The following is a 15,532-nucleotide window of genomic DNA, read 5'->3' as shown; positions in this document are numbered from 1 at the left end:
TGTGTGTGTGTGTGTGTGTGTGTGTGTGTGTGTGTGTGTGTGTGTGTGTGTGTGTGTGCGCATCTTTTTTTTTCTTCATGTGTGCTTGTGCTGCACCTATGTTTAACTTATCAAGTGCATTTTCAAGGCCGATTGGCAGTTGCCAATGACGGACGGACTGGGTCCACGCAGGCCGGCCTGAAATGATGACGGAACGCTTAAGATAGACTGATGCACCCACCACTGTTTCGTTTAGTTTGTTGTTCAAATTTAGATGTTCTCCGCTTTAACGCGGTTTCAGCCCGACGTCTGTGAAAAGTGCTGTCAATCATACAGTAAGTGCGGTGTTAAACGTGCTAGCCGTGTCATTCTTCGGTTCGCTTCGCATTTCGCATGGCTTCTTTGTCTTTTCTCCTCCTCCCATAGTGAGTATGACACAGAAATGCTTTTTTTTACGGCATCTGAACTGTGGTTTGTAGACTTTTTATATCCAATGTCATTTTGATTGATTTTTTTTTGTTCCTGATATAAATCAGGTCCTTTGACAAAACTATAATTTATTGTGATGTGTCCCGTGTATATTAATTGTTCAGTGAGTGACTTAACAGTGAGTCACTAGTGAGATAGTTGTTTTGAAATACGAAGAAATCAAAATGACAGGAATGAAATCTGGACTGTATTTGATGAAGCATTTGAAGCTACCTGGTCCAGAGTCTGCGCCAACTGCTCCTCCACAGCCTCGTTGCGCTCTTGCAGCAGGTGGTTCCTCTGCAGAAGCGACTGTCCGATCCGAGCCGCCAGCTCCAGGTCTCTATCACGCTGACGACAAGAGACGCGGGCTCAAGGGAAATGATCTGATGCGGGCACGAGTGAGAAACCAAAACGACGGCGCGCGGCACGATACCAACCTCAGCCAGAAGGTGTGTGACCACTTCGATGTCATTGTACGTCTTGGTCATCTGCTCCACACGATCGGAACTGAGGACTGACAATACGTTAAGATCATTTAGAGGAACGTACAAGCAAATGGCACAGACGCAAGTCATGCAGCTCGTGCATGCAAAATGGAAGCATTCAGGAAATCCCAAAAGATTGAACAGACAAATTTTGTGTAACATGTCAGCTTTGAAGTTTTTTTTGACCACAAGCAACATGAATTAGCTAGGTGTGATTTTTTTTTTTTTCAAATCACATTTTCAATCTTCATACAGTATATTTGGTCAAATCTTGGATAATACGTAGTGTCTAGCCAATGTATTAAGCGCAGCCGAAGGAAGCTCAGGGAGTTGTTTTCGATAAAAAAATGCTTTGAATACTGACAAGTAGTCTCCAGTTCTCATGGTAAAAAAAAACAAATCATTTTCTACAGTTAAACTAGGGATGAAACGTTTTAGGTTACTGACAAACGGGGATAACAATACCCCCCCCCCCCAAAAAAAATTTGTATTCCTGTTTCAAATGTGAATGAGTGTCATAGAATCGTTCAGAGTCGTGTGTTGTTGTGTGCGCGCGCGCCTGTTCCAAGAGTGATGCAGTGTTACGACAATTCTTGCAGTGGAGTGACAGCAAAAGATATACAGGAGTTCAAGCTAAGGTCGGAATAAATGACTTGACGCCCAAAAAAAATCATTTGACAGCAAATTGCAGCTAGAAATCATTTACCATTAATTAGGGAGGGGCACCAATGCAACGTCCATCAGACCAAGGGCTCAAGTGTGAGTGCTCACCAATACCGAGCACCAAAAAAACGGACGACATTTACGCCGCCCCCCCTCCCCAAAAAAATACAGCAACAACAAAAAAATCAATCGTTCTATGCAGCCTGGCACCAAATGGCCCAGTGGTTGGGGAACACTGCTGGATGCAAGAATATTTTAACCAGCCAATATCGTATTTATACAGTCAATAATCAATTAAGTGATCATTTTCCTCATGAGCAGGGAAGGAAATTGCTTCCCACAGCCACGCATAGCAGGATTGCCTCTAAAAGATTGCCGCGTGCCTGTAGAGTAGTTGCTCGTGGTCATCTTGTGACACGTTACGCGGAACTACTTCAACGGCAGCAGATTGATTGGACTACTTGTGAACCAACTAGAAATGCAAATGTGGAAGCCACACTGCTAACGCGAAGCAGATAGGTCAAGAAAGATACCTTTGGACAGGTTGTGGGAAGCAGAGTAGGTATGAGAGGGGTGGTCCAAAGAGAGGGAGGCTAGTGAGAGATAAGAAGAGAAAATGCCGCTCTAATCAGTCCGCCAGGAGAGCAAATGGACCAGCTTATTGAACGTATGAGCTTCACATTTGTTCGGAGAATCTCCGCAGTACAACGAGTCATTTTTCAAGCGAAGCAGATGGCGTTGTCATCCGAGGCCAATCCTGACCTCCGGATGTAAACATTGCGACTGAAGTGCCACCAGGCTCGGTGCAAAAATAACTGGGTTCCATCTTTGTCACACATGACGACATTCCTTATTCTCGTCGGAACCGACTGCTTTGACTTCAGTAACTTGGGTGTCGTGATCACAGTGATAATCTTCTTGTTCGATTGAGGTGAATTGTTTTTTTTTTCTGCCCATTTGTGTTCTTCTCTGGGTTTGATCATATTCCATTTCAACTGCAAGAACTTTCCCTAGGAACTAAAAATATTCAGGAGACCATTGCATGTTATGATAGTTGAACCTAAGCAGAAGATAGTTCAACATTTAGAATGCATTTGGTTCCGTGCTTCTGCACAGTCTGACTGGAACTAGACCGTCTTCCAATCGCTATTTATGCAATCGTTCATCATTCTTACACGTCAATAAAATTTCAGCACTAATGAGGGGCTGGGCGGTCATGCCGAGTATGGACACGTTATTTGGGCTGCCGCCATCAAAAATTTGTGGACTCAAGTATTCTTCAGATCAAGCTATTGAGCAGAAGGTCCTGAAAACCTGGACTCACCCCCACTCATCCGTTTTTAATATGCTTAGATTTATATTTTATATTTATTTAAATACTTTGTGTCTTCTACTTTCTCCCTTTCATAATTTTGTTGCTGTAAATTGGGAATTTGTCCATTGTGAGACAAATAAAGGTCTTCTTATCTTATTATCCAATTGATTAATTGGTTAAAATGTGAGGGTTTTTTTTTTTGATTAAATAACAACATACACATGTGCAGTGTGGCTATTATTTTTGCACACATGGGGTCGCCATACTCATGTTCTGCTGTAGTAGCCGTGACTTTGAGTGTGTATGGCTTTAAAAGGCGGGGCTTGGCCTGGTGAATGATGTGCCTATCCAAGGATGAATGTGAGTGAGCTGTGACTGTCGGAGGCGCATGTTTGAATGAGTTTATTCCTACAGAGTGGCCACTGCGGTAACATTAATCTAGGTGGAAAAACTAGCTTTGCAAAGCTTTGACGTAGAGATTTTGCTTCGGTTATTTGACCATGACCTTAATGTGCAGCTCAGATCCAAACGATATTGTCAATAAAGAGAGCTCGCTATTTCTTGGGGGGGGGTGGGTGGGGGGTCTTGAAGGAGGCAGAAAGAAGATCATTTGTAGACTAATCTAACCTGCGGGTTTTGTGAAACTATGCAGATTAAGTAATTTAAGGAGGACATCAACAGGGAAAAATGTGACATTGTAAAGGGAGGAAGTCACGCCTACTTGTCGTGCATCTTCTTTGGATGTACGGGTCTGTGACTGGGAAAATAAGCATTCACACAGACAGGCATTTCCTGTTTTTTTTTTTTAAGGGCTCTGACTATGATCGAATCAACTCCACACACATGACAACCAAATCCCATGACTCCCTTGGAGATGCAAATGGAGTCACTGGAGGCCTCCCCCCCACCCCACTTTGCCTCGATCTGTCTCCTGCAGGCAGACAACGGGCTTTGTCCCGATACCGTCACCCAAGGCGGGACCTCAGCGGGATGACTTTGTCTCCCCATTCCGTGCAAGTAAAAAAAAACAAAAAAAAAAAAAACAAGGGCTGAGAAAGAATAACAGCTTTACAACGTAAAAGGGGATCATGTCAAGGCCAACATGTGATGACCATATGCAGTGTCAGAGCCACTGTAATCCCCCGTGACTGGAATTAAAGAGGATGTAGATCGAGTAAAAAAGGAGAGCCCTCACGTGTCCAGTGGACACACACAAGCGCACGCACGCGCGCACACACACACACACACACACACACACACACACACACACACACACACACACACACACACATTTCCCTGATATAGTGTTTAAGGTATCAGTCAGGATTTATTTTTAGCTGCATCTGCCTGCCAGGGTTACATTTCACTGTCTCGGATAATTGTATGTATATATTTTATATCCGTATTTTCTCAAGGAATATGTTTTAAGTGTGAGACAAAGTGGATTGAAGGACAGCAAAATTTAGTCAAGGCACCACTGTACTATCCATTTAATTTTTAACAAGTGCTGTTTTTTTTTTTTAAAATGAATATTCATTGCACTCTCACAGAGATAACGGGTGGATGGATGAAATGATTTTTGAACCGCAAACACGCTTACCCATGTAGCGGAAAGTCTCCTCTGCCAGCATGGGGGAGATAGCGGTGCGCTGGGCAGGACCTTCATCGGGGGAGCAGCTTGGGGAAACCACCCAATCCTGGCTGTCTGACAAGTAGAACGAGCCCGATTCCACCGAAGCAGAACCCACTGAGCCGGAGCCGTAGTGCCTGCTGCTGCTCCCCAGGCCCTCATCTGTGCGGCACAAGCCATGATGATGTCAGCAAGAGTAACACTCTCCTGCTTTTTCTTTCTTATGACACTGTCTTGCAACGCCCAATGATGGTGAGATTAAATTGTACCACACACGCACCCGTCTCTGTGCTGGACTCCTTCTTCTCCACGGCTCGCGGTTTGACTTCAAACATGTTAGGAGGAGAAGTGTGGCGTAGGGGTCACATATCCTGGGCTCACAGTGGTGGATGGCAGCCTCACACCATTACCTGCAGGAAGAGATGTGAAAGAAGAAAAGAAAAGCTTTCTTTCATTCAACAGTGAATTATGCAGTGTGACAGGACAACTGAAGTGATGATACTTGATGCTCTCCCTGAAGAATAAAAGTGGCACGAATTGATGCTAGCCTTCAAGCAAAACAACTGCCAGTGTTGTTGACCTTGTGGCCAGGCGTGTACACGCATGCTCACAAGCACACAAACACGTGTGTGTGTGTGTGTGTGAGAGAGAGAGAGAGAGAGAGAGAGAGAGAGATAGTAAATCCTTGGAAAAAGCTCAGCCTCTGCTTACATAAGAGAAGCGTGCCCGAAAGTGTTGGGCAGATTGATGTGACAGGCGAAATACTGCAGCCATGTTGCGCACGACTACTGTATACAGTTGTGACCCATCAATAATAGCATCTGGCAATTTGATTGACTAATGAATAGTTGCACGGCACAACAAACCTCATTGCACATTTGTGTTGGAACATACTGTTGACCAGGGGTCATCAACATATTGCCCATGGGCACCAGGCCGCCACCAAGTTCACGTCTGTTCTAAAAATAGCACGCCAGTGATGGGACATTGTGATTTCCTATAAATCCTGTAGAAATGGTCATTTGAAAATAGAAACACTTGCAGAGATAGCGGTTTCAAACCTATACCATTTATTAACCAATTCAGCCATTTTCCAAAGGGCTTATTAATAATAAATACAACTAAAGGTTCGTTTGAGCAATTTCAATTTTTCGACAGTGTTGAGATTGAGCGAGTGTTTTGAGTGTGGGAGTCATTCGATGAGTCATATTCATACAGACATTTGCTTAACTGGAGCCATTTTCATTTGATTTCCACGTTGATTCCAATTTGGGCTGTAATCAAAACCAACATTTCTCCTTGGGCTGGAAGTTCTCTTTGGGGTTGAGGAAGTAGCCACGATTCATCAATGCTAAATTTGCGTAAGAGGCGGAACTCACGAAACGCATTTTGAAGTGATCTCGGAAATCATGAAAATTCCTTTAGATGAGGAATGCAGTGCACATAACCGAGTAGAGTACCATGAATGCCAAAGAAAAAAACGCAATGATGCTAGCTCTTCGTTAGCCACTGTCATCGCTAACCTATTGACGAATGACGAAATCGTTATTACGCTTTCCCTGTGCAGATATACTATTTAACTTGTATACTAAGATGTTAATCCCCCATCAAATGCATGCAATTCTCGTTTTTATGTAAGAGAAATCCTCAGAGTATAATTTAGCTCGAATAGGCGAGGATGACAGCATCGATTTATCACATGCAAATATCAACTTACGCTCGAAGAACGAGCATCTCAAATGATTAAATATTGTTTAAAAGCGGCCTTACCCTTTATCAATATTAATCCACAACATGAGGAATTCCGGTGAAACGTGCCTGAGGATTGCCAAGAAGGTCTCTCTCTCAAAAGTCGACAAACGCCAAGAGAGGAATTGGGGGCGGAGCAGAGAAACGGCCACAACAAACTACGACGGCGGACAGTATGATGTCATCACTACGCGACAGACACTCATCTGTGTTAAATTAAATGTCTTGCACAATATACCCTCATCTGGACTGAAAATGTCGTGTCTGTAAATTGTTCACGACATGACTGATGTACTTTGAAAATCTGTTGGCAGAAACACATTTTTATGCACAGCTTTTATTCCGTAAATGCATCGAAAACCCCCACAGCTGTGGATCAAGGTAAGGGCATTTAAACTGTGATATAAATACTGATACGGTTTTTACAGCAGAAACAATTATACATCGAGGCAGGCGTGTTAAGAAAAACTGCCACGATGCCGCGTCCCAAAACGTGGTTGATTAGTATCAACTCGAAACAAAGTTCATTTTTTTGTCAAGATCACTTTGTGTGTATTATGTCATTTAATTGAATTGATCCTAGTGATACAGACCTCAATGTAAATTTGCATCTAATGTCGCAGTCTACCAAGCTGCTGAGTTGACCATCTTGGCCGGTGCCTCCAGGTCAGCTGGTACTGTACATTCAGGTAAACTGGAAGCTGAGTATACGTGATTATTTCTTACAATTTGGGTTTTTCTCAAAACTGAACCAGTGTGACTTTGTGATACTTCACCTGGATACTACTGTGGACATCCATTCATCCATCCATTATCCAAGCTGCTTATCCTCATGATGGTCGCGGGTGCGTTGGCGCCTATCTCAGCTGTCTTCAGGCAGTATTTTACTGACGGGGTACACCCTGAACTGGTTGCCAGCCAATCACCAGGCACACATAGACAAACAGCCATTCACAGTCACAATCACAGCTAGGGACAATTCAGAGTGTTCCATGAACTTGCAATGCATGTTTTTGGAATGTGGGAGCAAAGCGGAGTACCCGGAGAAAATCCACGCAGGCGCGGGGAGAACATGCAAATTCCACACAGGAAGGCTGGAACCGGAATCAAACCCTGCACCTCAGCACTGTGAGGCAGACGTACTTACAGTGCAAGTGATTAGTCTTTAAGATGAAAACATTTTATACAACTGCAAATTTCAGTCAAGTCAAATGAATACTTTTGTGGGTTAACGTGAGACTTCTGTTGTCATTCACAATACAGAAAAAGAGCAACAACAATACACAGCACACTTACAGATAAAAAAGGTTTCGGTGCAACCAGCAACACACATTTTATTTCTCAAAAATCTCTTCAGGTGTTTTTACATTTCATGCCGTGATGTTTTCAGTGGAGAGAAGCTAACATATTTAAAAAGAAACATGCTAGCAATAACACATTGGACCTTAAATGCGGTTCCAAAAAAATCGGAAGCTTCTTGCTTCATTCCTCACTTGCCCACTTTCATTTTGTCATGAACGAAATGGCAAATAGGCTTTCACTTGGATCATACTTTTCTGCAGTCAAGATACTCAAAATTAGCGATGCCTGACAGCTGGAGTGGTTGAGGTTGGATGCATTCCGTCTGCCGAACAAAGAGCGTGTCTCTCTTTCCAACTGTCTTCTGCAGCTCTCGGGTGGATGAACGCCACGACTTGTGATTTGAGCGGCGCCTCAAAGACTCCATGTCTTTCTTGGTAAGACTTTTGCGGAGCATGGGCACGTGTTTGCGTCTTCATCAAATCGATCTTCTGAAATTCAGGACTGTATTCTGGATTTCTACGTCATAAGTTTGATATCTGCAACTCATTTGTTGGAAAATGAAATCAGATAGTAAGTTCTTTTCTATGCAGATTGGACTCAAGTACCGATACATCACAAAAATAGTCCTTAATGCGGCTGCGAGAGCAATGGCGTTTTTCTACGACGATATTCACGTGGAATAATTGTTGCATCCAGTCATCTTTTTGCTCACTGCTTGTGAAGCTACTCTCGAAACCAGAGGTCATCAATGTGGCCCGTTCCAAAAATGATAATTTCCCGGGAATATTGTCGGACTGATCGCTTGAAAGTGTGAACGCTGGCCGAGTTTTAGAGATATAAATTTGTGCATGTACGGTAATCCCTCGCTATAACACGGATTTATTTATTCATTTTTTTGTGGTCTGCATCCTGATTGGCTCAGGGACTGTAGACTAATGTCGACTGCCTCATTGCTGTTCAGCTTGCCAAATTTTCTCCATGACAAAACCCACAAATGGTCGGACCAACGACGGATTTCCTGGAGATGATTTATCTATCCATGATGATAAATCATTCATACGATCAATGTCATCACGTAAACCAATGTGGCCCGTTCCAAAAATGATAATTTCCCGGGAATATTGTCGGACTGATCGCTTGAAAGTGTGAACGCTGGCCGAGTTTTAGAGATATAAATTTGTGCATGTACGGTAATCCCTCGCTATAACACGGATTTATTTATTTATATTTTTGTGGTCTGCATCCTGATTGGCTCAGGGGCCTGCAGACTAATGTCGACAGCCTTATTGCTGTTCAGCTTGCCAAATTTTCTCCATGACAAAACCCACCATGGTCGGACCAACGATGGATTTCCTGGAGATGATTTATCTTTCCATGATGATAAATCATTCATACGATCAATGTCATCACGTAAACGAATACCATGAATCGCGACTATTGCCGCGTTGGTTAGCCCCCCCCCCCCCTGCATGCCAGGCACCTTCTTCCCCAGGCTCCGCCCCCTTGTTCACCCTTCCCCGTCGGCGGGTGTCTCACCTGTGCTTGCCTCCCCCCCGCTCCTCCTTCACCAGGACTGCTCCTGCATCTCCCACACTCAGGTCCAGCCCATGGACATAGAGGAGTGCTACGAGGACACCGGTCAGCATCGCTCGGTCAGTAGCACTGGACAGACAGAAAGACGCATGATGGACCTTCCGGCTTGTTGACCCCGTCCGCTCACTTTTCATTCCTGTAATCCAAATTGAGACAGCTGACCCGCCGAAGCGCAGGTTCATGTCGGTACCGGTGTAGTAGCCCCGTCTTTCTTGATTTGTCTCGACGCGTATGCATGCGGGAAATTGTGGGCTGTGCCCAAATCACAAAAATTGGGAGTTAAAACGACATTGTGTCGCGTTAGAAACACCATCTTCAATCCTTTGAGTGTTTTTCACAGTTTTCATTCATTTTGATCTCAACTGCGGAATGGTGCCGTTGAACCGCAGGGTCCCGGGAGCACCCCTGCACACCCGACGGTGAGATGCGGCGACGGCAACATCGCGCCATTGTCAGCAGAGCCTGCCCATTACCAGTTCCTCGTTGAGCTGGGTGAGAGAACTGGCAATGGACTTATTTTTATTATTATTTTACTTTTATTGAGCCAGTTACTTTAAGTCATACTTGACTTGAAAAGTGACTTAGTTGAGTCACCGATAACTTCATTTGACAAGCAACAACGTTAGAAAAGTGACTTTATAGTCACGTTCAATAGATGCCAACAACTCCACTTAACATAACATTGGCAGTCTTTCTAGACTTAAACGTAACTTTTTTTGGAGTGATCACTTAACCTACCCTGTATCCTTTTGGAATGTGGGAGGAAGCCGGAATACCCAGACAAAAACCCACGCAGGCACGGGGTGAACATGCAAAATCCACACAGGGAGGCCGGAACCCGGAATCGAACGCTGCACCTCTGTCTCTGTTAATAAATAAATGAACAAACAAACAAACAAACAATTCTCTCTCTCTCTCTCTCTCTCTCTCTCTCTCTCTCTCTGTATGTTAGGAGGGAAAGGACAGGTCTTCTTTTTACGTCGTATCGTGGATGTTTTCATTCCACAGCACTTTAAGTTGCATTTCTATTCATGAATCGCACCATTTCAATCAAATTTGATTGACTGAACGAATCTTGAATGAAAAATTCCAACGGTTCAAAATGCATTTAGGACTGTTACTAGTCAGAAAGATGTTGATCCGATCGTCAAATTAAGCTTTTAAAATCAAATCTGTTTAACACAGCGGCAGAATGTTGTGAACGAGCTGAACGCATGTGATGTCAAGGTTGTGATGGATCCATCATGTGTGTGACAGGGTGGGGTTTCAACAACCTGAGCCAGGTGCGCATGGCCCGTCACACTCCAACTGGGCAACTGGTGGCGATAAAACAAACCAACCTGGATGAGTGCACGGAGGAGGAGCTGCTACAGCTCCTGGTGAGCCCGAGTCCACTTTGGGGTTCGGATCAGGGCCGGCATTTGTTGTTCCGCAAGGAAATTTGGGATTCTTATCGTTGGATGTCCCCTTCTGGTTTCCCGCCCCAGAATGAAGTTTTCCTGTCCAGGCGGGTCCGTCACCCAAACCTGCTGACGTTCCGACTGGTCTTCAGCTCTTGCTGCCAGCTGTGGGTCCTTACGCCGCTCATGGCCTACGGTCAGTTTCATACCCATCCACAAAAGCTCCCAGCCGAGGCATCTGTGGTGAGAGCTCGTGCACCCCTTCCCTCCCGCTCGCAGGCTCTGCACACTTTCTCATGAGAACGTATTTCCCTGATGGAATGAGCGAGTCCTTAATAGCGTACCTCCTGTATGGCGTCTTGCAAGCGTTGGACTATCTGCACTGCATGGGCTACGTTCACAGGTAGGTGTTGGCTTTTTTTTTCATATTTGAAAACGCAAGACATGTCCCCGAGCCAACAGTGAGGTCAATTAGGGCTGGGGCGGTGGGGAGCATGAGGGGGGGGTTAGGGTGCCAACAGTGAGGTCAATTAGGGCTGGGGCGGTGGGTAGCATGAGGGGGGAAGGGTCAACCAAGTCCGATGAGTCGACAACAAAAAAATGTTGACACCAATTTTTTCCCTTGAGGCTTTGTCGGCACCACAACGCGCAAGGTTTAGAATAGAATCCATTCCATTATTTAATGGAATCATTGATCGGGAATTTGATGAGTGACAGCCCTAAAGTCCATTTTTTTTGTTTGGAGGGGTTTCACATCATAATAGAAACGAGACAAGCTATTACATCCATTTTCCTGTCATTAATAGAAACGAGACAAGCTATTCCACCCATTTTCCTTGACAGGTCGTGTTTTTGTTGCTGTGAGTATTTAAACGATAAGTAGTCCTCCATGTTTCCACTCGGTTCCAGTTTTTGTGTGTCCGGACTACATCAGGGATGGGCAACTTAAATGCTGGACGGGGCAACAATGAGCCTTCAACACTTCTAGGGAGTGACAGAGGACCACTCACTTCCTAACCAGCAATATTTGCCATCTAGTGGTTAAAGATGATATTGCAACATAAAACTATAGAGCGGACACCTGATATTCGGAGGGGGGGAGGGGGAACCGAGCCAGCCTATGCATGGTGAAAATCCACATGCAATTGATGGCCATTCAAGTGCTTTTTTTGGGGGGGGGCACTCAATTTTTTTTTTAAATGCTGATAAACTTCTTATGTGTTTTCCACAAAAGGTTGTGGTTGATACTGAAAGTTTGAGTGAGCAGTTAGCTAATGTGAGCGGTCAACCGGCGTTCAAGAACGGTCAAAGGTTGAGCATACAAACGGTCACCCCCAAATGCTCTTTGATGCATCAGGGGTGTGAAGGCCAGTCACATCCTCTTGTCAGAAGAAGGTCGCGTCTACCTGTCGGGACTGCACGGCGTTTACAGTATGATGCGTGAAGGGAAGAGGATGAGGGCGGTGTTCGACATGCCCCACCACAGTCCCGCCCTGCTGCCCTGGTTGAGCCCCGAACTACTGCAGCAGGTCAGTTCTTGTCTTGCCACACGGCGGGGTTCTTCGCTGATTCGTCCGCCGATTCTTTTTTGGTTTTTGTACCTTTTTGCCGTGTCCCTCGGTAGGATCTCCACGGTTATGGAGTCAAGTCTGATATCTACAGTTTGGGTATTGCCGCCTGCGAGCTGGTGAGCGGCAGGGTGCCCTTCCAGGACATGGCACCCACTCAGGTAAAATCAGGTGGCAAAAATCCTTACACTCTCTCACTCTTAAGTCCCCTCCGCCCCGTCAAGTGAAAATGAATTATGTCTTCTAAATTTGACACGCCACAACCAAGAGTATGAATAATTACTTTCCAAGTGGACTTACTGAATTTTCAGGTGGAGGGCGCTCCTCTCGCAGAGGTGGGCATCGTCAGTCCGCCGAGTCCGTCAGTATTTCAGGCGGGCCCAGTCCGTCCGTTCATCAGTGACAGCCAAACGGGGTCGAGAACGGACTCATTGGTAGCACGTCATGCGCAGGTGCCGCACACCTGACACGCAACCAAAGACATAAATCACACCGTGTTGGATACACGCCTCAATGACACGTGTCCCACATTGGTTTGATTTCACCAAACACCTCTCAGTGTGTGTGCATGTGTGTTTGTTGTGTTTATTTTTTTTTATTTAGCTGCGTGTGGCGCCTGTGTGTGAGGTGGAAATTAGGATCGGCTGTCACCGACGAGGTACGGCCTGGGCCCATGTGGGTCGGCCTGAAATACTAAATAACAGTAATGGACGGAGGGAAAGCGGCTCGTCTGGAGTCCTGCACTTGAAAGCCCTGACCCTACTTTGACCAGATTTTGAAACTGATCAATCTAATGCTACGCTCGCGCGTCGTAGCGTACGCAGTCCTGCTTTTGTGACGTTTTGGGTTGTTTGTGGGTGCCAGTCACCACGTTCGCTCAATGTGTGGGGCGGGTTTAGACTCTGCTCCTGAAGCTGCGCGGTTTGCACCGCTGCCTGACCGACACGGCTCTCTTCCCACTCGGCGAGCTGGGGGCACTGAAGGTGTCCCGGTCCGGGGTGGACTCCGGCATGGGAGAGAGCGCGACTCACAGTACCGGCGCTCCTCCACCCGCCACAGAAGGACCTCGGAGTCCCGGACCCAAAAACCACTCTGCCACCTTGCACAATTTGGTGCAACTGTGTCTGCAGCAGCAGCCCGAGCGCAGGTCTTGCTCGTCCGTTGACACTCGATGAAATTGTGGGAATCGGCGGCTTTCAAGCTCACCTCGGGATTTTGTGCTCCTTTCAGACCGACGGCCTCTGCCCTCATGAGCCACGCCTTCTTCAAACAGGTGGGTTCTTTTGTATGGAGAGGGGCCAAAATGAAAATCAATCAAATTGCGATTGTTTTTCCTCATTACTCTATTGTGACGGCAATTTAACTCATTCAGTACCAGGCAATTCTGGACCAAGTCTCAAAAGACGTTTAAAAACGTCTTGGGAGTGAATGAGTTTTAATATGCAATTGAAGGTCCTCTTCGCATGTGTTTTTAACAAACATAAGCACTACATTACAATAAACAATATCTGATTTATTCGACTTCGATCTTTGGGTCTTATAGGAGAAGTTTGGGGGAACTCTGGAGGAGAAAAGAAACTGGAGTCCTTTTCTCCTTTCTGTGTCTTTAAGTGGAAACGTTTACCGCGGGTCATTAAAAAGCCATGAAAACGATTTGGCGAAAGTTAAGGCCTTGAATGGTATTAAAAGTATTTTTTAACACATTGTCCAGAAGCATGAACTAAATGAAGACACCGTTGGTTGGCTGCTGGCTAGCAGTTAGCATGGAGCTAGGTTGCTACAGTTCTCAAAGGGCTTTGCGCGGGCACTCCCACACCACAACCCCTTTGACAGCCAAGAGTCGAGCGTCTGGCCGGGTTTTCACTCTGAAGTGACTCCCAAGTCAGGCTAAGATTATATTTATATTTGTGGAGACTGGGGAATAGTTAAAATGTAATGTACAATGAACAAAACGGGCACTCATCCACGAGTCGCTTCATGGTCCAATAAATTTGCTCTTAAGCTCTTAATTTGAAAAAAAAAAAAAAAAAGCAAACAAAAATAAGTAATGTTCCCGTCACCGATGTCCACCGTGTGAAACGCTAATGATGCTAATCACGCTAACCATGCGGTAAATTTAACCAGTTTAAGCCACCGACAGCCATTGATATAAGAAAAAAAAAACTGCCTTTAAAAATGATTCCATAAGATTTGCTGATACCTGCAGGATCCTGACACAATGTCGCGCTTGCACAGGTGAAGAGGCACACCAGAGACTCCTTCCTCAGCCTTGTGTACCCAGCGGTGCCGCTCAGTAGCTCCGAGGTGGCGCTCTTATCATCGTACCCCCCGAGCCCGTCCTGCCACTCTCCAACGGCAGTCACGGCGGGTTGTGCCGAGCCGTCCTGGGATTTCTCCTAAAAGTCAACCGAATGGCCTCATCTGCTGTGTTAAAGGAACAGAAAAGGGAAACATAGGGGCAGTTGTAAATTAACAAAGACATCCTGTGTGTTACATACCCCCCCCCATACGTACTGTACCAATTGTGACTCTTAAGAAATAGTGCTTGCTTGTGAAGGGTGTGAGATGCTGTTTGTGTTACTTACCATTAGGAATGAAGCCCACAGTGGATCGAACAAGTCGACACACCTGTTCAAATGCCATTTTTTCCCTTTTTTCCTCCACTTGAGTTGTACGGGTTATAATATAGGTCGCATTCGTGGTGGATAAAAAGTTTTGTAATGCCTTATCGCGGTCCTCTTTTTTTTTTTCTTTCTAAATATCACAGAAACCTGGTATTCGAAAAGCGGCGTGTCATCTTCCTAGCTAACATATACCCAATGAACACTTTCAGATAAAACTTCAAGAGGGAGTTGAACGAGTGAATAGAAATCAGCGCTACCAGCCAATTGGACGGTTCACGTCACCGCCTATCACTCTCCACGTTTTACCCTTTTGAATCACTCGGCAATTTACAAGCCACTTGTCGAAGTGGTGAAACGACGGGGGTGCCCTACCTCATTTGACATGGCCTTTGAACAAAAGGGGCAGCGCACAAAAACGAAGAAAAGGCCGCATCCCGCTCAATCTAAGTGACCTCCGCGTCGGGTGTACTTTTTACCACGAGTAAATAGGCAACGTTTCCTCACCTGATCATGAGCCAAAGAAGAAACGTGCCCGTGGGCGAGCGATGACGCGCGACAATGCTTCACGCGGAGACCTCTGTGGAACTGTGATCATGTGCACTGTGATGTAAAGTACGTATCAAAGATGAGAACGAGACAATTCGACATATTAAACCAATATGCAAGTGGTTTGGCTTTTGTCTTGTATTTAACACTTTGACATAAAATCTGGCTACATGGTTCAAAAAACACTCCTGAAGAGACAAAACAATT

The 15,532-nt window shown here is 45.4% G+C and overlaps 2 protein-coding genes and 1 long non-coding RNA gene across 8 annotated transcripts in view; 1 reads left to right on the top strand and 2 right to left on the bottom strand.

Moving 5' to 3' along the window:
• Window positions 1–6,434, bottom strand: part of trak2 (trafficking protein, kinesin binding 2) — a 16,132-nt gene extending 9,698 nt beyond the window's left edge. The window contains exons 1-6 of the mRNA XM_019857425.1: window positions 6,314–6,434; window positions 4,824–4,953; window positions 4,514–4,705; window positions 2,132–2,191; window positions 888–964; window positions 682–798 (exon numbers count right to left, since the gene is read on the bottom strand). Coding sequence (XP_019712984.1) covers window positions 682–798; window positions 888–964; window positions 2,132–2,191; window positions 4,514–4,705; window positions 4,824–4,878 — 501 coding nt within the window. The 5' untranslated portion in view covers window positions 4,879–4,953; window positions 6,314–6,434. The remainder of the gene's footprint in view (window positions 1–681; window positions 799–887; window positions 965–2,131; window positions 2,192–4,513; window positions 4,706–4,823; window positions 4,954–6,313) is intronic.
• A 39-nt stretch (window positions 6,435–6,473) lies between these two features.
• stradb (STE20 related adaptor beta) lies at window positions 6,474–15,446 on the top strand. 6 transcript variants are annotated; one of them, XM_019857437.1, is made up of 13 exons: window positions 6,475–6,673; window positions 6,916–6,981; window positions 7,962–8,028; window positions 9,166–9,246; window positions 9,577–9,679; window positions 10,445–10,566; window positions 10,675–10,783; window positions 10,867–10,990; window positions 11,945–12,116; window positions 12,212–12,316; window positions 13,055–13,302; window positions 13,386–13,428; window positions 14,391–15,446. In XM_019857437.1, the coding sequence occupies exons 3-13, from the start codon at window positions 8,017–8,019 to the stop codon at window positions 14,553–14,555; spliced, it is 1,284 nt and encodes a 427-aa protein (XP_019712996.1). In that variant the 5' UTR covers window positions 6,475–6,673; window positions 6,916–6,981; window positions 7,962–8,016; the 3' UTR covers window positions 14,556–15,446. The 6 variants fall into 6 exon arrangements, with proteins under 6 accessions (XP_019712997.1, XP_019712996.1, XP_019712992.1 ...); XM_019857433.1 differs by having other exon boundaries at window positions 7,952–8,028; XM_019857435.1 differs by having other exon boundaries at window positions 6,876–6,981; window positions 7,952–8,028.
• Window positions 8,007–12,838, bottom strand: LOC109507786 (uncharacterized). Its single transcript, XR_002166531.1, has 3 exons — window positions 12,456–12,838; window positions 9,131–9,323; window positions 8,007–8,082 (listed from the first exon to the last, which is right to left on the bottom strand). It is a non-coding gene; the product is annotated as an uncharacterized LOC109507786 (long non-coding RNA).
• Window positions 15,447–15,532: the final 86 nt, after the last annotated feature.

This window comes from Hippocampus comes, unplaced genomic scaffold, assembly GCF_001891065.2.
Source record: "Hippocampus comes isolate QL1 unplaced genomic scaffold, H_comes_QL1_v1.1 scaffold256, whole genome shotgun sequence".
Lineage (NCBI taxonomy): Eukaryota > Metazoa > Chordata > Actinopteri > Syngnathiformes > Syngnathidae > Hippocampus > Hippocampus comes.
The sequence above is the reverse complement of the archived record's forward strand: the minus strand, read 5'-3'. Positions and strand labels throughout refer to the sequence as shown.